Here is a 21,440-nt window from a genome sequence, read left to right as displayed (position 1 = left end):
GTCATCTGCATAATGGAGATTGTTAATAGATCTTCCACCAATCCTGATGCCACAATTCTCCTCATAGAGCCCAGCTTCTCGGATAATCTGCTCTGCACACATGTTGAAAAGGTATGGAGTCAGGATGCATCCCAGACTGCTCCTTGGAGGCAAAGATTCTGAAACTGTCTGACTACTTTGGACATGTTCCAAGGAGGGATCAGTCCGTGGAGAAGGACATCAAGCTTAGGAGGGTGGAGGGACAACATAAGAGAGGAAGCAGATTGATTCAGTGACTGGGGTAATAGGGGTAGGTGTGTCAGAGACAGTGAGATTGGAACAGGATAGGGCAGGTTTTAGGGCTATTGTACATAGGGTTGCTATGAGTTGCAGGCAACTCAAAGGCAGATGATAACAACAACTGCTTTCCACAGCTCTGGTGTCCCTCCTTATACCAGGCATTCCACAATGGGTCCACAGGCCTCATCTACAACTAGTGAAGGCCTACAGAGTGACAGAAGAGAAGACATTCTTAGGTCATTAACTGTGGCTCATGGCAATTCCAGGAGGGTAGAGAAGGAGTGAGCCACAGGATTTTCAAAGATGATCTTTCCGAAGTAGATCATCAAGCACCTGTCTACTGAGGCACCTTTGGATGGTTTCAAACCTTTTGTCAAATAGCATACTATTTAAATATGTGTGTTACAGACTTTTAAAAAAAAAGAGATAACCAATACTTTGTATGTTTTTCTTTGAGACAACATGGTGGTACAACCTGGTGTGTCTAATAGAATAGTCCTTAGATACTGGATATCCTAGGAAATCACTTAGTCTAGGTTAATCAGAGACAAGAAGTGCAGGGTAAGAAAAAGGAGCGTATGTGAAATTCTATCATTAGAAAGAAGAATGTGAGGAACTACTGCTGATTAACTGAAAACAAGAGATACAAACAAGAAAAGTACATGGTCACCAAGAGAGATCACAATATGGCCTATAAAACTTTATTAATAGTGGGATTACTTACAAATTATACAATAAAAATGAAAAAATATATATTGCTACCTTTTCTCTTACAGAAGGGTAGGAAAAAAGACGACTCGTGGCAAAGAGCCATCCCTGATAACTTTGTTCCTTTTATTCATGAACATTTACTATCAATATAAATGACAATGACACAAATCTCTTTTCTTAAACCATACTAAGGCGTTACCACAGGCTAAAATTTACCCAGTAATTCCTTACCCTTGCTATTCCACTGAGAATTCCAGAAATATTGAAAACTGAAGCCAAGTGCAGGCTGTTAACAATTCTAATACATTATGAACTGTGTTAACATGATAAGACTGTTTCTCACACTGTTGGAAAGTTCATAGAAGGTGATTTCACCATTTTCAAGTAATCTCTGCTATAGTAAGAAAGATAAAAAATATGGGCAGAGGATGGGAGTCTAAAGTCCCACATTTTGGGAGACTCTAATCATTCCCATGCCCTGCTAAAGCTGTGTGTTCAATTTTATTCTCTGCTAACTCTGTCTCCCATTAACTAAGGCACCAATAACATTTCAGAAATTAGATCAATAGTAGCCTAGATCCATAAACAAACACCATTGGGTCACTACAGTTGCATAGGGTTTGTTTGGTATGTTTTGTTTAAAAAAAAAAAAAACCAACATAATCAGCTTCTGCCACACTGAAAAGTAGCAAGTTCTGAGTACACGCACCTTGTGCAGGGGCTATTCACAGGTTGATTACTTGGGTTCAGTGCCTATAGAACACGGAGGCCCAATAAATCTGTCAGACTCTCCTCTCCTTGGTTCAGATAAAATTCTTGGCATTTCAATGCAAGTTATTATCTCATATGTCAAACCTGAGTCCAAAGGAATGAGAAAGACATTTAATTTCCTTTCTTCCCACTTCAACTTTCGCTTCTCAATTCAGAGAAAACTTTCAAGCACAGAGCTAGGAACCATTTTTACGTGAACATCCATCTGAGCCCACCTTTTCTCTGGAACAACAAAAAAGACTGAAAGCAATTGTGTAATTAATTCACTCCCAAGGCCTAGATGGGTATCAGGGCCTTGGAGAACTATCTGGCCTATCTGGGTCTTACTGCATTCATATATGCCAACTAAGGACTAGGACAATGGAAACACAGTCAAAGAAAAGGGGGCTAGGCTTTAGAATGGGATATGTCAGCATAAAGCACAACATTGAGACCAAAGAGATATCACCAGTAAAATCACTTCTTAAAAGACATAATGAAATTGGGAAGAGAAATAGTTTTAGTAGGATGTAATGATTGATAGAAACTTCTCACTAGAACATATCAAAGTTGCTAAATTTTGGTTTTGCTTGTTGTGTTCTTTTACTACCATGAAAGCAATCTACGTGGGAAAATGAAAGGGAAATGTTTGAGGCCATTTGCCTCTTATAACCTCCATTAACGGAAGACATGCTCTACACAAAAACTTGGTCAGACCGATTAGAAGTGACAGATTTCCGATGATAATGAGACCCTGAGCCCTACAATCAATTTACAGCTTGCTATTTGCTGAGCAAGATGCTGACATGGCAGCAGACATGGCTCCAATAGCCAGCTCAACCCATAGTTATCCCTTCAATCCTTCTTGATGAGATTGGTCTGGGAGGAGACAAGACTATGCTAAAAGTGCAGGAGCTATAACTGCCAGAGAAAATTAAATGGGGGCTTCAAGTAGTGACTCTGCCAAAAGACTTAAGTGACCAAGAGGGAGAAAGAAGCAGCTCCTAAAGAGGGCAGACAAGAGTCGAGCAATCTCCAGGCACACAGGCTCTGAAATATCTAGGTCAGAGGCACATAAGCAGGCAGGGAGAGGACACACAGCACATTATGTGGAACCATCCTTCCCTGTACGATAGCGCTCTTATGCTGCAGGACCAACTGTCATCTTCACTGCCAATCACCAGACAGAAAGAAAGTAATAAACCGAATTTGCCTTTACTTACCCCAAATTTGAACACAGTGGAATAAATTAGTCATCAGGTGAAAACTGTATTTCACAAGTTTAGCAAACTGAAAAAGAAGAGATTCTGCCTTCTTTCAAAACCTTTTATCACTAAAATAAGACCTAAGGCCAGAGGAAAGTCACCCTGGAAGCAAGCTATCACCATCCCATAGTAGCTATTTTGGAGAAGGCACCAAAGTTCCCACGGAGTCCTGAGACCACTTAGATGTCTAAAATATTTTTTCCAAAAGAAATTCTGTTCACATTCTAGGCTTCAGTTTCCATAAATAAGGCAAAAATTTAACTCAGAGGTTTATGGTACTTCATTAAGGGGAAAAAAATTTGATCACGTACACAATTCAAGAAGGCACCAAGGTTTTCCATCTTAAAACTTTCATCCTAATAAAAAAAAAAAACACACACACACAAAAAAACCAAAAAAACTTTCATCCTAGAATGAGGAAGGCTTTTATTCAATAAAACCTCATTCATTGTTTAAAAAAAAACAACCAAACAACTTTCATCCTACAACTCTATCCCAAGACATCGTCCCAAGGATTACTCATTTTGCACTTTCTACTATGTGTCTATTTGCTGCCAGCTGAGGTAGTTGTCACTTTAGGATAGTGTAATGCCATGCTGTGGGACACACTGGTAGGCAGAATTAACTGGCCACCTGGAAAAAGAGTCTGAGGTGACATTATGGAAACCAGTAATGGAACCCAGGGCCTTTCACAACTGACTAAATGGCTAGTCTGGAGGAGTCATCAGTGTGTTGTTTTTTTAAAAACATGAACATGGTAAGGCTCTAATCAGATGCCATGAGTCTAGTAAATCTGATCTCATGATTGTCTCTACCTTATTGAAGTACAAGAGTGAGAATGATGAAGCAAGAATCAAGCAAATAATAGATAATGGGAATGTGGCCCTCCCATAAATGGCACTGCTGGTTCATAAGGGTACTCTCAAATGGCAAAGGAACCTGCAACCAATGTTACTGTAATGAAGAGTAACATTAACTTTCTAGTCAGAAATAAACTGCCAACTGAGCACAATAATATCCTGGGGAAATGTTTCCAATCCTGGACCTGATGGCTGACTGAGTATCCTGAGGCATGGAGCTCACCAGAAGGTCTATTTCCTGGCAATGTAAACTGTGGCAGTCACAGAGCTACAACTTGTCCATCAAGAAACTTTTCAGGTTTTAGAACTTACAAATTAGCCCCCTTTTTTCCCCCAGTGGGAGAGTGAGGAGTACAACTGAAAAGAATAAACAGAATGAGCAAACAAAGGAAGGGAAAGGAAAGAGTCTTGATTCTACAACAACCAAGAGATATGGGATCCACTGACAGGAAAAATGAAGAGCCTATACAACAAAATAAAAAGCATTTAAACTTTCAAAACAAGATTACTTCCCTTAGTTGGCATGAATAATACTATAAAACCAAGAGAGAATGTAAAAAATTAAACATTTACCTGTACACAATTCACAACTGAGGTCACCTGAAAAGGAACAAGGAAGCAGGGAGGTGAGGCAGCTGAGGAGGAACAGTAAGGGAAGGGTGCAAATTGATTTGCAAGACAGAATTCAAAGGGAATTGCAATAAGAAGGATCACTACACTTTGACTAACGAAGAACCTACACATTCCCCCTAAAGACAAGCAAAACTCAGCCCAGCACAGCGCAGGTTTGAGAACTAATTCAAAGCTCAACCAATCACAACAGCTCCTAGGCTATTAATGGACAATTCATGTTAATAAATATGGAGGGACCTGTGGGCTTTGTTACCCTGGAACATTTTCTAGTGCTGGAATATGAGTTTGCAAGATTTTTTTTTTTTTGCAAGATTTTTTAAAAACTTATTTTGGAAAAAAAAAAAAAAGACAGGGAGGAAAGTCCATCTTCCTCTAAAAAAGTGTTAAATCAAGGATTACTGTGAAGTTACTGAAAGAAGTGAAAGAGGCTCAGATTTGTGTATTTCTCTATGGGAAGTGCAGCCTATAGTCTGAAAGCATTGTTGATTGTTCCTTACCGTAGAGTCGGAACTGACCCTCTAGCAGGTTTTCAGAGGCAGTTAATCGCACAGGAGGAGACTGCCCATCTTTCTCCTGCGAGCAGCTGGCAGCCTCGAACTGCATGCCTTTGAGGTTGCAGTTCAGCTTCTTGCCACAGGCCACTAGCGCTCCCTTCTAAAAGCAAAGTACCACATTTCTATCGGCTTTCAGACCTGAGGGTCAACTGGAGTCAAAAGATGCTATAAATGTTTAAACTATGCTATGGGGAAAAGAGAAGCAGAAATACCACAACTGAATCAATTTTCAAAAACCCACCAGAATGCCATGCTGGCTGTGCATAGCATTCTAGTCATCAATTTCTTTGGAAACAAAAAAGGCAAACAGCTCATCCAATGGGAAACAAACTGCTGGCAGCATGCTTTACTTTATCCACACTCCTTCTCCAGGGATCCCAGAGAGATCACCTAGACTCAATCCGGAGGGAGGCTTACTCAAGCCTCCAATGTCAGTGGGGAAATGTCTGCACTATCTCCCCCTATTTCAAATGATAGAGAAGCAACTGCAACATGAACCTCCCAAATATCAAGCCAATCCACACAGAAATCGCTGAGCACCATCTAAGCCGAAAAGTTGTTCTGTGTGACAAGGACAGGCCAACGATCTGAGCCCTCCTCCTCAGAGGATGTGTCCTCAAAGAGTTCATTCTGGGCAAACACACTCCCTAATCCATATTCCTGCTCGTGGACAGAAACTTCATTTGGTGTGAGGTGGTAGGAGCCTTCCACAAAGTCAGCAAATCTGGAAAAGACAAAGAGAATGCTTATTAGGAATCTGTCCTCTGTTCATTATTCAAAACAAGAACTGATACTCCTGACATACTCCAGTTCAAATTATATCAAGTCTAGCCAAGAGTCCTGGCTCTCACATAAAGACTAAAGTAACAAACATGGAGGAGTAAAGCTGGGGTCATAGGCCAACATCTCCTACAACTCAATCCTGTTTAATAGTCTCTAGAGTACCATTTTTCAGTCATGAAAGTACTAAGGTTCCATCAGTCATCTGCAATCTTGATAAGATTAAGGGAAATTGCACATTTATTAGTGTTTATAGCCCTATAAAGTTTATGCCATCAGGATTCTAAATTGAAACTTCACATTCACACTGTACAACTACTCCCAATGGAAAAATAAAAATCCCATTCAGGGAGTAATGAAAAACTATCAGAAGACAAACTTAACATGTCATTGTTGTTTTCCCATCTCAATGGTACAGTTAAAGCTAAGTCAGCTTAAGTTCCTTAAGATTTAACTCCCAGTTTAAAGTGATGGGGCGCTGACCCTCCGGTCTCCCGGCCCGCTCCCGGCTCCGGGGCCTCTGGCCTGGGCCCCGCCGGACCCAGGGCTGCGGGGAGATCAGGCCGGGAGCGCACCGTGGACACCCCAGCGCCAGGCGCCGCGCGGACCCCGCGCCCCGGCCTTAGTTTCACTTTTTGCTTTTGTTCCACTGCGGAGGGAAGGCAGGACGGGAGTGCCGACAAGATGGCCGACGGGGAGCTGAACGTGGATAGTCTCATCACCCGATTGCTGGAGGAACTCTACTATGCTTAGTGGTAAAAAGATGCACTACAGCCGGTGGGGCCGGGGAGCTGCAGCCCGGCGGGAGCTGCATCACTACTGACCTGCCCTTGGGTTGACTCAGCAAGTCTGGTAAATCACCACCTGTAGCAGAATCATCACCTGTACTAGCCACCCCAGAGGAAATCGCTGAGATGCAAAGGAAAAATGAGCTGAAACTCAAGATAAAGGAAGAACATCTAGCTGCTTTGCAGTTTGAAGGCTGCAGCACTTCCATGATACATCTTCAAGGATATGAGCACGGTTGATGGCAGTGCATCTAAATTTCAGGGTCGATCTCCATAATAGTCTATGTGTTTCCTACTGCCAAAGGGGCCCTTTAGAGTAGTGAGAGAAGACCTTCACCCTGAAGCCCACAGCGACCCTTTTCAGCAGGAAGTAGCTAAGAGAATGCGCCATCCCCTTTTCCTTATGAATCAGGGTGAAGTCTCTCTCAAGGAGGAGAGATAGGGAATGGCAAGGGACACACTGACAAGGGAGATTGATCAGAACTGGCTTTGGTGGGTACTGTGGCAATTGGACAATTAAAACAGATATGGGGGGAGGGAGGAACGGACTGGGGAGGAGGGTGGAGAAAGCGGTGCAACAATGTATGAATGAAAACCCAAAATCTCTGTAAATGTTCATTAAAACTAATAAAATTTAATTTAAAAAAATCTTTAACTCCCAAAATAACAAACAAATCTCTCCTGGGAAAAAGTTCAGCCAGAGTTTTCCTTAAAAAGCAAGGATAGTGAGGTTGTCATTTCCCCATTTGATACCTTTGATTTCCTTGTTGAATATCAGCTGACCATAGATAGCTGGGTCTATTTCTGGGTTCTCAATTCTGTTCCATTGGTCTATGTGCCTGTCATTGTACCAGTACCATGCTGTTCTGGTGACCACTGCTGTGTAGTAGCTTTTGAGGTCAGGGAGTGCTATGCCTCCAACTCTCAGAAGTGTTTTGCATATTCGGGTCTCTTGTTTCTCCAAATAAATTTGATACTTTCTCTTTCAATCTCTCTGAAAAAGGAATTTGGTATCTGGATTGGGACTGCACTGAACATGTAGATTGCTTTTGGTACGATTGTCATTTTCAGCATATTGAATCTTCCTATCCATGAACCGGGCACATTTTTCCATTTCTTTAGGCCTTTTATTGTGTCTTTCAGAAATGCTCTGCAGTTTTCTTTGTATAGGTCTTTTGTATCTCTAGTTAGGTTCACTCCCAATTATCTCCATTTGTGGTTGGCTATTGCAAATGGTATTGCTTTCTTTACTTCCTTCTCTGAGTTCTCTCTGTTACTATAGAGGAATCCTATTGATTTTTAGATATTGATCTTATATTCTGACACTCTCCTAAACTGGCCTACTATAACATTTTGTTGAGTCTTTGGAGTTTTCCATCATATCTGAATATAGCAACAGTTTAACCATTTCTTTGACAATCTGGATGCCTTTTATTTCCTTCTCTTGTCGCATTGCCCTAGAAAGCACTTTCAACACAATACTGAAAAGAAGTGGAGACAGTGGGCACCCTTTTCAGGTCCCTGTTTGCAAGGAAAATGCTTTTAGTTTTTCTCTATTGAGAATGATGCTGGCTCTTGGTTTTGCATATATACTTTTTACTATGTTGAGGAATTCCCCTTCTATTCCAATTTTGCTGAGTGTCTTTATCAGGAATGATTGTTTGATTTTGTCAAATGCCTTTTATACATCAATTGCTAAGACCTTATGGTTCTTGTTATTTATTTTGTTAATATAGTGAATTATGTTGATTGTTTTCTTATGTTGAACCATACCTGTTATGAATCCCACTTGGTCACGGTGAATTATTTTTTTTATGGGCTTTTGGATTCTAATGGTGGGGACCAAGTCCAAGGAGGTCTGTGGGATGGGTGGGGTGGGAGACCTCTGTGCAGTTCTGAGGCAGTGAGGAGGGATGCTTAAGGAAGGTTTGAAAAGTGGATGTAGGCAAATATGGGGGGGTCAGGCATTGCTCAGCCACTAAAAACTTCATGGTCATGACTGGGCCTCAGTTTCCCCAACAATGGGCTTTTGAACAGAGTAGAGACTGTGAGGATCAAAGAGAGTCTGGAAGGGTTACATTCTGCTGTACGCAGGGTCACCATGAGGTGGAGCTGGCGTAGCAACTAACAAAAATAACATAGGATGTTATGTTTACCTATCTCTTGACTACTTTCAGGTTAACAAGAAAACAAAAGCCATAAAGATAAAATGATTACCTAGTGTGGTCTCTGTTAGAACTCTAGATACATTATCCTGATAAATACTTGATCTAGTTGGCCAAGATTTTACCTTTTTGGAGACTGAATTCGAGACACAGTCTTCCAAGCTGAGCAGTCTGGGCTGTGACAAAATTCTCGAAGCTCTTGTAAAGCCTTCCGGGTCTCCACCTCTCCTTGTATCCGATACTCTTCTTCTGTCAGAAGGCGAGGGGGGACAGGCTTTTCTGTTGTCTTACACATCTTTCTGTGCTCATCAAAATAACATTATGAATCATTAATCAGTATTACCTTCAGTTACCTTCAGTGAGCCAACCATAAAGCAGACAGCTGAACAGTAAGAATCACCAGAGCAAAACTTTCTTCCAAAGATATCTTTAGTTATAGTGGACAAATCTGACTGCGAGTGAGACAAGTTACAAAAGTCAGTATTATTCACAAGTGTGAATAAACTCAATTCTTTTCCAACAAGTCATAAAATATTTATTTAGTTTCCAGTATATGGAAAAACAATAAGAAAAAAGATAGTATAAAACAGTGGTCCATTAACTAGGTTGCCCAAACTGAAGGAATCACTTTTTGAAGAAAAGAATCATTGATAACCTCATAACCTGTAACTATTAGATTTCACAATGCAAGATGATAACATGTTATATGTTACATTTTAAAATAAGACTTTCATACAACCTGATCATCAACATGAAATAATCTGTAACCAGGTGGCTGGGGAGTGTTGTATAAAGTGTTATAATGTGCACCCTCTAGTGGTAATATGAACACATAACCATTTACTAAATATTTTTATTTAATAGAAAATGTCTAAAAGAAGAGGGCTAAAAACATTAGAATAAAAAAAAGCAGAAGTATAATACAAGATTTTTCCTTAATAAAGAGGTTTCCAGGTATACACCTCTGTATTCGTTTGCTGCAAATGACTCTCATATTGCACATGTCAATACAAAGTTATATTGTCTTTCAGTCACCTGTAGGTGATGTACAGCCACTGAAGAGGATACTCCAGGTTCTTGGTGCACAGTGAAATGATGATAATGCCAAAGGCAATGTGTGGTATCTGGATACCAGAATACATGAGACACAGACCCATTAGCTGCAGGGCCCAGGTCAGAAGGTTGATACTTCGTTCATTCTCCAAGGGCCCATACTTGTAACACACTGCAAAACTCATGAATCCAACTGTGAAGATGTAGCCTACAAAAAGAGTCATCAGAAGACATTCCTTTTTCTCTATCCCTGATAAAAGTATTTTTTCTGGGGGAGTGGTAGTAAATTCATTATATAGTATCTAGTGAACCAGAAATCACACAAGATTTTTATTCAAGTATTCATATTTTTTCATTACTAGAATATATTTCTATTTTTAAGTTTTTAACCCTTATATCATCCCAAGTGTACCTAGTTCAAATGGAACATACTTCTTATTTTTTAAAACTTTTTAAAATTTTATTTTTGTGTGTGTGTACCGTCAAATTGGATCTGACTAGTACAGGAAGAGATTTTCCAGAACATACATCTTAAACAACTATGGAATAGTCTATTTAAAGCACCAATATATGAAAATCCAGATTAATTCACAGGATAGAATTAAGAATTACTCTCTGGACGACTTTAGCTAATTCACCAAATCTATTATTTCTTAGAGTCCTGAAGTATATTTAAAATAGGAGTACATTAATAACATCAGTTTACAAATGTTCAGAAAAAGCACACTGTGTGAGAAGTATACTTCTATATACCAACAATACACATCTTCTCCCTAGCAGAATCATTTTCACTTAAGTTAGGAATACATGAAGAACTTTTCGTTTTTAAGTCAATAAATGACATGAATTACTCACTTCTTTAAGTGAGCAACAATCTTTTCATATCTAAATTAACAAAAATAGCCTGTAACATATAAAATGTAACTGAAAAACTAGTAACACTTACTTAAAAGATACTGCCAGTAACACTTCCAAATCTCTTGTAAATTTTTAAAAACTAGTTGAATGAGGTACAGAGAAAAGGACCAGCCTCCCACTAGGATGACGTAAATGGAACTTTTCTAGGACAGAGGGTAGAAGTGAAAGCAAAACGTTACAACAGGTTTTCCACACATTAGAGAAGCAAAATGGAACAATGATTTGCAATATAATTCAGCCCACTCAAAGTGAACAAAAAAACACATCTCTTAAAAAGATGTCCTTCATATTTAACATGTTCTGCAAAGAACACCAAGAAGATGAGATACTAAACACCTTAAAAACCTGGCTACGTGATTAATAGGAAGGAGACTTAAATCCTCTCCAAGCACAACACTTTATATAAAAAAGGAGAGTTTGTAAAATCAGGCTAAAAGTTACATTTTAGAAAGTAACTTTCAGAATCAAAGAGGGAGTAGGCATTGACATATCAGTTATCACTCAAATTTTTACTGTTCTAGCAACACCCAGTCTGTTAGCTAACCAAACTTCTTCTAACTGCATATAAGATTCTGATACTTACCTTAGGCATGAACTTGGACAGTAGAAAAATAATGATTAGTAGAGAGGCCACAATTCCTATACTCATTCCAGTGGAATAGTAGAATATTTGGCTTCTGCAAAGATAAAATTTACTTCATGTCAATATGTATATCATGTATGTTCAAGCTAGGCTGACTATTCTAACCAAAGAGTAGGAAAAGGTACAAAATTAAACCTAGGCATTTGTGAAAATCTTGAAGTCAGAGAAGTATTGAGATTGGTATACTGTACCTACTCTTAGATTATTAATATCATGTTGTTGAGTACTGTCAAGTTGAAAACGACCCACAGATGCCCTCCAGCAGGTTTGAGAGGCAGTAAATCACACAGGAGACTGTCCATTCTTCTCCAGTGGAGCAGGAGGCAGATTCAAACTATCTTTGGGTTCCTTACCACTAAGTCACCATAGCTCCCTTCTTAAATGTTTCTCGGTAATAATTTAGCCTCCCAATTCCCCTAACCAGAATGTCTCTCAACCCAATTTTTTCGTAAGAATATTCTTCTAAAGAACTTCACAACTTCTCTGGGGGAAAAAAGGGGAAAGAATACTGCGCAGGTGGTAGGTAGAAAGTGGAAATTAACTGCTATGTAAAACAGTAAGTAAACATGTGACCTAGAACACAGAGCTCCTACTATCATATCAGACTTCATACTAGATATTCCTGTCTCACTGTGCTCTTCCTTTAGGATTCCAAAACAAGGAATAACTTCCACTAACCCACTCCAGCCCAACTTCAAACTCCAGTTACTAATCTTTTACTGACTATTTCAATTTTTTTTTATTTGTGTACGAAGTGTTCATTCTACCTTTGCTCAATGTTTATTATCAATGTTTTCTTTATATTTGCACATGTCAGTTTCCCTAATAAAGATGGGAAATAAGTGGAAGTTATGAAAAGTAACAGAAAATCTTATAATACTTATAAGTGTCTATTTGCCTCTCAGCAGCATAAGACCCATCAATATATACACCTGTAGAGAGCAAGGCTTAATACCATCCCAGCAGTAGAAAGAGAGTGATGTCCAACTTTTTAATATTGGCTATAACTTATATTGCATGACAGGTTAATCTAATAGGACTATAAATGTCGATAGCTGTAGAGGGGCGTCAGGCCTTTTGTTCATAAGATCGCTATGAGTCATGCTCAACCTGAAGGCAATCAACAACATAAACATCATCAGTCATTAATACCAACAAAGCAAAAATTATCACACATATTAAAGCCTTAAAAAAAAAATCTCAAGCAAACAATGACCTGGCCATAAAGGTAGTGGACTAAAGAACAGTAAGTAGTGTTGTTATGTGCCGTCGAGTCGTTTGCGACTCATAGCAACCCTATGTACAACAGCCCTAAACCCTGCTCTATCCTATGCCAATCATATTGCCTCTGACACACCCATCCAGATTACCCCAGTCACTGAATCAATCCACCTCATAGAGGGTCTTCCCCTCCTGCGCTGTCGCTCTACCCTACCAAGCATGATGTCCCTCTCCAAGGACCAGTCTCTCCTGGCAACATGTCCAAAGCCTCAGAATCCTTGCCTCCAAGGAGTAGCCTGGTTTAACCCTCTCTAGGATGAATCTGTTTGTTTTCTTGGCAGTCCATGGTACTCTTCTCCAGCACCACAGCTCAAAGGTGTCAATTCTCCTTCTATACTCCCTAGTCATTGTCCAGCTCTCTGATGCATAACAAGTGATTGCAAAAACCATGGCCTGTATCAGACGGATCTTAGTCTCCAGAGAGACACCGTTGCTCTTGAGTACTTTAGAGAGGTCATTAACAGCAGACTTTCCCATCGCAATACGTTTTTTATTTCCTGGCTGCTGGTGCCAAGAGTGTTGACCGTGGAGCCGAACAAACTGAAACTGTGAACAATCTCAATCTCTTCGCCATCCATCCTGATGCTACCGACTGGTCCAGTGGTGAGAATCTTTGTCTTCTTGACATTGAGCCTCAGTAGTTAAGAGATTTATGTTAAGCAGGGTACACCTGGTCCTCGTCATATCGCATAGTAGACTCAAAACCTACCTGCTCAGCAAGTCTCCACAAAAAAATAGCATAAGTCCCAGGAGAAAGACAAGGAAAAGTTTGGGGTCAAATCCTGAAATAAAGAAAAAAAATCCTGTTTAGTAGAAGAACAAAATATTTTAAGGCACTACACAATACAAGGCAATGTTAGCAGTACCGATCAACTATGCTATATGCCAACAAGTGGACTCCAACTCATAATGACCCTATGAACACAGATCTGAACATTGCCCTATGCTGCATCACCCTCAAGCCCACTGTTACAGTCACTGTGTCAATCCATCTTGTTGAGAGTCATCTTCTCCTTCACTGACCCTCTACCTTTCCAAGCATGATGTCTTTTTCCAAAGACTGGCCCATCCTAAGAACAGGTCCAGAGTTTGTGAGACTAAGCTCCACCATCCTTGTCTCCAAGAAGCACGATGGTTGCACTTTTTCCAAGACATATCTGTTTGTTCTCTTGGCAGTCCATGGGATAGTCTGTACTCTTCTCCAACACCACCACTCAAACGCATCAATTCTTTTTCTGTCATTCTTAACTCACTTTCAGATGCACAGCAAATAACTAAAAAGACAACGGCTTGGATCAGGTACACTCTAGTCTTTAAGCTCACCTCTTTAAATTGCTCTTTAGCATTTTGGAGAGGTCCTTTACAGCAGCTTTTCCCAATGCAACACATCCTTTTATTTCTTGGCTGCTGCGACCACGGGTTTTGACTGTGGATCCAAGTAAGATAAAATGGCTGATAATTTCAATCTTTTCCACATCTATAATGATTTTTCCTATTAGTGATGATTTTTGTATTTTTGTTTTCTTATGTTGAGATATAATCCATAATGAAGACTACAATCTTTGATCTTCTGTACCAAGTGTTTCAAGTCCTCATTTTTAGCAAGCAAGATGGTGCTAGACTAAGGAACAGAAGTAGCATTTAAAGTTTTTTATGATTAAAGTTAAGTAGGGTATACCTGGGCTTTGTCATGCCACACAACAGACTCAGAATCTACCTGATTTTTGATGAGTCTTCATCCAATCCTGATGCCACATTCTTCTTCATCAAATCTAGCTTTATCAAATTATTTGCTCAGTTTACAGACTGAACAGGTACAGAGAAAAGATACTGCCCTGAATCACACCTTTCTTTAAACCATGTAGCATTCCCTTGCTCTGTTCAGACAATATAGTCTCTTAGTCTAGGTATAGGTTTCAAAAGGACACAATTAAGTGTTCTGGAATTCCCATTCCACTCAAGGTTGGTCATAATTTTGCTACTATCCACACTGTCAAAAGCCTTTGTATAGTCAATAAAACACAAGTAGATATCCTTCTGGTATTCTTTGCTCTCAGTCAAGATCCATCTGACATCAGCAATGATATCCTTGGTGCCACAGTCTTTTCTAAATCCACTTGAACTTCTGGCAATTTGTCAATAAGCTATTCCAACTACTTCTGGATGATTTTCAGCATGATTTTGCTTGTGCATGGTATTAGTAATATTGTTCTGTAATTTCTGCATTTTGTTGGATTATCTTTCTTGCGGAGGGGAACACATATGATCTCTTCTGGTCAGTTGGCCAAGGAGCTATCTTTCAAATTTCCTGGCACAGACTGTTCAGTACATTAAGGACTGCTCTGTTGAAACTCATCAACTGGTATCACATCAATTGTCAATGCTTTCAGTGCAGCTTATACTTCCATCTTCATTATCACTGGTTCTTGAAAATATGCTCTTTTTCTAAAGTGGTCTCAGGTCAATCAATCTTTTCCGGTACAGTGATTCTGTTTATTCCCTCCATCTTTGTTTTATGCTTTCTGGATCATTCAAGATTTTCCCCATAGCATCCTTCAGTATTGCAATTTGAGGCTTGAATTTTACAGTTCCTTCAGTTTGAGAAATGCTGAGTGAGCTCTTCTTTTCAATTTTCCAACTCTAGCTCTTTTACACTTTTGTTGTAATACTTTGCTTTGTCTTCTCAAGCTACCTTTGAAATCTTTTGTTCATCGCCTTCACTTCTCTTCCATTTGTTTTAGCTTTGTCATCCTAGTGCAACTTTCAGAGTTTCTTCTGACATCCACTGGTCAACTATAGTTAAGATAAACACAAACCACATATCAAAGTAAACATCACTCAAACATTAGGTGCCCTTCCAAAAGAGAAAGTATAATTAGGTCTCTATCTAACCTGTACTTTTCTAAAGATCTTATTTCTGCTTTGGCTATCTAACTATGCTAAAACTAAAAGAAATCAAACCTCAGTTGGTCAAAATAATTTTTAAAAAAACAAACCTCAGGAGGGAGTCGTCGGGCATAGTGCCATCAGCACTTCATGCAGTCACCCACCAGGGGTCTCTACCACAAAGGCTTTCAAACCGTAAGTCACACTCACAGACAGAAAGAATTCAGTAACTCTGACTAGAACTCTGGGGTCAGGGCCCACAGTTGCTCACTAACTGGCCACTTTCCTTGTCTTAATACCACCTACTTTCCTTTCCTATCATACTGTACAAGAAAAGCCTACACTCGTACACAATTCACTGAAAATTAGGGGCCCAGGTAAAGGCCCCTCAGCAGTATACCTGATACACTCAAAACTTACATATTCAAAAGCTTAGGAGTCTAGGAGAGGCCCACCAATAGAGCATTAAATTTAAGAATAAAAATAAAAAGTCAGGCCACTTTTTTACAACCAAATAACTTAGAAATCCTGAGACTACAGGAGGGGAACCACCTTTTCTGTAGCAAAGTTTAGAAATATTTCTGCTACTCACACATCCCTGAATAAGAATCCTGAGTAGTAACCAACAGGACAGTAACCTCCTCTGTGAAAACTTTTCAGACACCTTCAGAGAAGGGAAATGTCTCGGAACAAATCTAAGCTGTGGTAGACTTCCTCTTTATTTTACATGTCCTTAAATACTTTTTTCCTGCTGTGAAGCATTAATATTCAAGCTTATCTTTTTTGGGGGGGTTTTGTTTCTCTAATTGCTCTTTAACTCAGTTGACTTAGCCTATGGTAATTTCTCACATGTGAACCATTATTTCTTTACTCCCATCCCTCCCCCTACATTGTTTTACATTATTCCAAACATGTATAATTTTCTTTTCTTTACTTAACATTACATAATAAAGTCAATGGGGGGGGGGGGGAAATGAGATATTTTTCCCATGCTCAGAAGCCATTAGTGGTCCTTTATAACATGAAAGAGCCCATTTTGATATTGTTTCCACAACCATCTTCCCATAGACTTCAAGGGACTTAATCTGTCAGATGCAGGTTTTCTGTATCTTTCAAATACACTTAAGAATAAAATAGCAATTGTAGCTTTTTTTTTTTTTAATTATTTTTGTGTGCGTGTACCGTCAAATCAGATCTGACTGGTACAGGAGGAGATTGTCCCTCCTTCCCCGGCAGAGCATCTGGTGGATTCGAACCGTTTGCCTCTGGGATTGTAGTTGCAGCTCCTTGCCCCTAGGCCACCAGAGCTCCCCTAACAATTGTAGCTTTTTAATGTTTGGAACCCTTAACACTATGCTGTCAGCAGAAAAGGAGAGAAAGCCTTTCTTTTGTTTTTATTAACCATATATGTTTTCAAATACAGGCCTGGACATTTTAGGATATCTACCTTTTTTAGAAGTATCCAGAAGGCAGAACCACATCTGTTACGTCTTCACAGTTCTAAGTAAGGAAGTACTAGGAATATCTCAGCTAAGGGAAATCTCAATTTAAGTCATACCAGGTCTTGGCACACAACAACAACAACAACAGGTCTTATGGGGAATCCCTTTGAATTGTTTGGAGGACTGGTAAACTCAAGGTAATAATCAGAACCAAAATAGAGCAGTCCTGGGCAGACTTTTCCGGCTCACTACTTATACCAAGGTTAAATCCCTCCTCATTACAGAATCCATCAGAAATATAAAGTAGAAACTTACTCCTGATCACAATGACACTGTAGTTTGTGTCCTTCTCCAAAATTTCTACTTTAAAGCAGGTTTTCTTGCTGTATAGACCCACATTAACATAGGTATCATTCAGTTTCTCTTTTAAAAAAGAAGAAAAAAAGTTCCAGATACTAAATTGGTCTAGTTCCTTCAGTTTCTCCTCATCGTCCACCTGGATGACTCGTAACAATTTTGAACTGTTTACTCGGATCTGTAAGACAAATAAAACTGGGGTGAAAAAGAAGGAAGCATGAATTCCAAGTGCCTACATATATAATCTTAAAAACAAAACAAAAAGCCTCTTAAATAGCTAAATCGGTGCTAGCACAAAGTCTATCACAAAGCTTAAAAGAAATATAGGGATGAAGTGACTAAAACATAAAAGAGCAAACAACACTGCACGCAGAGGCAGGTGTTAGAATGTCTTGTTACAATGAGCTGACTCTATTAGGACAGAGAATGAGGGGCGGGGCAGGGGGGAGTTCCTACCTGAAAGAATTATCAACTCAGTATTATAAGAAATTATATAAAGCCAAGAATACTAAGAAAATTGCCAGACAAACAGTCCCTGAAAACGTTTCCCATTTAATGAGAGGCTGAGAAGTTCAAGCCATTTTCACAAAATTACTGATCACAGGGAAATGGTGGTTATGATGTGCCCCAGATAAGAGTATGATTTATATATCAGACAACAGGAATTTTTTAAAAAACTCTCATACAAACCCTCTCCTATGTTCTTGATGTGAACAACAAGTGCCCTTATTAGTAGCCATGCTTGTAGCAGCAACAACAGTTCCAAAAGAACTCATTTTGTTCAATCACCATTAGAGCCAGACAATCCTGCTGGCCAGGTAACTTAATAATGTTATGAAATAAATGAGCCCAAAGTCATTCTATCAAGGGAGAGCTTCAGTTCAGAGGGTTTATGAAACATCTTGTGTAGAAGCAAAATAGAATAGGAATAGCAAGTCAAGGGAGTTTATATTCTGATAAGCACACACAGTTTCCATCCCAAAGAAGGTATAAGGCATTGAAAGAGAAGAGGGAGGGTGTGTTATGCTGGAAAAAGTCAAGGGGTGAGGGGCGGGGGAATGAGAGTAGTTTCCCAGGGAAAAGAAGGAAGTTAGTATACCATAGGGATTGTTTAAGAATTTAGAATATTGTATATACTTTAGGGAGTAGAAAGAGGCGAATACAAGGTAAATACTTATCAATCAAAATACAATCCAAGATCATCTCCAAATATGTCACTAATCACAGACAGAGACACTCACAGAAGCTGCTCCTTCCAGGGCCTCTGTATTCTTACCTGTATGCGTGTCCATATATCATGCCACTTCGGGACAAGCACATTTTTATAACAGAACTCTTGGCTGGTACTATAATAAACTTTAGATTCCTGAAGCATGACCACACGTACACCAGTTCCAGCTTTATGTAAAGAAAGGAAACAAGAATTAAGGTATAACATAACACAGCAAGCTAAGAGTTGTAATTCACTTCATTTAAAAAAATAAATAAATAAACCAACTACTGTTTAAAGATTGCATTTTCTACTTTGGATTTTTTGTCTTAAAGGCCATATTTAGGGTCACACAGGTCACATTTCAATTTGGGATTAAAATTTTAGCTAGTCTGAGAAGTGACATGACAGAGGAATAAGGCAGTCTTATTTGTGCTTTATTAGTTAAGATATTAAAAAGTCATTAACAGAAAATGCAATACTAATGCTACTGTTTATTATGCTAAGTACCTTGCATTAGATCTCTTATATAACACAACTATCCTTTGAAATAAGTATTCTCATATTCCCTATCTTACAAATGAGAAAACAAATGCTTTAAAAGATTAATTTGCCCCAAATCACAAAGCTAGTAAGTAATTTAACTGAGAGTGAAGTTTTTAACCCCTACATACTCTGACTCTCATCTACTGATTTTCTCCATCCCTCTCCTAAGAGGGATAAAAAGTAAAGTTTTAAAAGTGGGTATTTAAAAAAAAAAAGTGGGTATTTAAATAAATAAATATGAAAACATTCTATCAAATTTCAGAAAACCAAAATTACACAATGGCACTGATATCTACCAGTCCAAAATACTTTTAAGGTGAAAGCTAAGACTAATTGTGAAGTTAAATTTAGTCTTGAACTTAAATATAAGACCTAAAACTGTTAACTCTTGTTTTTAAAATAAATCATAAAGCGAGGCTTCCAGGTTGGTAAAAGATACAGTACAGACGGCAAGGTAGGGTGTCCCTTTCTGATAGATGTAAGCTGTTTTGGGAGCCTCCCAGACCTCATCCCATGTGCCTTTTTTTTTGTAGCCCAAACTGGCACAGAGAGCATATGCAGAGGTCTACATGGAGAAATACTGTGCTCCTAAGCCAACATGATACTGATGTTAGGTGCCATCAACCTGAACCTCCTAGCTGTCCTATGGTACAATACGCAGAATCATTCCAGATTTTGTGCCATCCTCAGAATCACTGCTGTGCTTGGGCCCACTGTTGCAGCTTCTGTGTCATGCCATCTTGTTAAAAATCTTCCTCCTTTTTTCTGACTGTCACCTTTATTAAGCCTGATACTCTTCTCCGGGGATATGCCCCTCCTGATAACATGCTCAAAGTAGAGATGACCAAGTCTCACTATCCTTGCCTCCAACAAGCATTCTGTCTGCACTTTGTTAATGAAAGATTTGTTTGGATTTTTAGGCAGTCCATTATAGATGCGATATCCTTCACCTACACAATTCAAAGGCATCAATTCTTTAGTCTCTCTTATTAACATGCCTCTCATTCTCATTGCCATCAACTTGGAACTGATTCATAGGTGATCTTCCAATGGGTTTTCTGAGACTGTAAATTACGGGGACGACATACGAATGCCCATTTTTTTTCTCTCAGAGCCACTGGTGACTTAAACCATCAGAGTGGCTCCACCTCTGAGTTAGCAACACCAATCTCTGTGGACTATGCTACCAGAGCTACTCATTCTGGTCAGCTAAACATCAGTTCTGACTCAACAACAAGTGATGTATGTTTCATAAGAGGTGACTCAAAAATATCATGGCTGGGGTCAAGTGCATCTTTGTCCTCAAAGTAATATCCCTGCTCTTCAGCACTTTAAAGTGCCAACAGCCAGCATGAAATGTCAGACATCTGAATGAGCAAGACTTTGGAAAATTCCAAGTCCTGGGCTGTGAGCCACCCCAGATGACACTGTATGAACAGATACAAACTATCCCCTCTGTGCCTTGCCCAAATATGTTTCATTAATATAAAAACATTATCAATGATTTTAAAAAGCAATACAAGTATAAATACTGGCTTATGATTTCTTAAATATAACAACAAAATTGATTACAAATAACCAAAGGAAAAAATAACCTGAACATCAACATTTTAAAATGTTCAATCTCCAAAGGACACTGTTCAAGCAAGTAGAAAGACAATCCTGGAGCACTGGTGGCCTAGTGGCAAGATGCTGCACTGCAATACTGAAGGTGCATGGTTCAAATCCACCAGATGCTCTGCTGGAGAAGGAGGGGCAAATTCCTCCTGTGCCAGCTGGATCCAATTCAACAGTACACCAAATTAAAAATAAATAAGTAATTTAAAAAAAAAAAAGACAATCCACAGAATGGGACAAAATTTTTGCAAACTATGTATCTGACAAAGGTCTAATATCCAGATTATATAAAGAACTCTTAACAAAGAAAGGTGTCCATCACAGCTGTATTCTTTCTCCATATCCATTCAATCTGTACACTGAACAAATCATTCAAGACAACAGACTTTAAGAAGAAGAATGTGAGACTGATAACCCAATTACAAAATGGGCAAAAGACATGGAATTTTTACAGAGGAGGATATTTGAACAGCAAAGAGACACATGAAGAAATGCTCCAAAATACTGGCAATAAGAGAGATGCAAATCAAAACCACAATGAGGCACCATCTCACTCCAGTAAGAGTGGCAAAGTTTAACAGGGCAGCAAGTAATAGATGTTGGAGAGGATGTGGTGAGAAAGGAACTCTTATACATTGTTGGTGGGATTGTATAATGGTGTAACCATTCTGGAAGGCAGTTTGGCACTTCCTCAATAAGCTG

General features: G+C 39.1%; 1 protein-coding gene across 1 annotated transcript in view; it reads right to left on the bottom strand.

Moving 5' to 3' along the window:
- Positions 1–5,595: 5,595 nt before the first annotated feature.
- Positions 5,596–21,440, bottom strand: part of TMEM194A (transmembrane protein 194A) — a 40,565-nt gene continuing 24,720 nt past the window's right edge. The window contains exons 2-8 of the mRNA XM_006897673.1: positions 18,642–18,763; positions 17,470–17,543; positions 11,340–11,433; positions 10,785–10,899; positions 9,821–10,046; positions 8,911–9,084; positions 5,596–5,776 (exon numbers count right to left, since the gene is read on the bottom strand). Coding sequence (XP_006897735.1) covers positions 5,596–5,776; positions 8,911–9,084; positions 9,821–10,046; positions 10,785–10,899; positions 11,340–11,433; positions 17,470–17,543; positions 18,642–18,763 — 986 coding nt within the window. The remainder of the gene's footprint in view (positions 5,777–8,910; positions 9,085–9,820; positions 10,047–10,784; positions 10,900–11,339; positions 11,434–17,469; positions 17,544–18,641; positions 18,764–21,440) is intronic.

This window comes from Elephantulus edwardii, unplaced genomic scaffold (assembly GCF_000299155.1).
Source record: "Elephantulus edwardii isolate Elephantulus edwardi_28Jun2011 unplaced genomic scaffold, EleEdw1.0 scaffold00212, whole genome shotgun sequence".
NCBI classification, from domain to species: Eukaryota; Metazoa; Chordata; class Mammalia; order Macroscelidea; family Macroscelididae; genus Elephantulus; species Elephantulus edwardii.
Note: the sequence above shows the minus strand (reverse complement) of the source record. Positions and strands in the feature narration are given on the sequence as shown.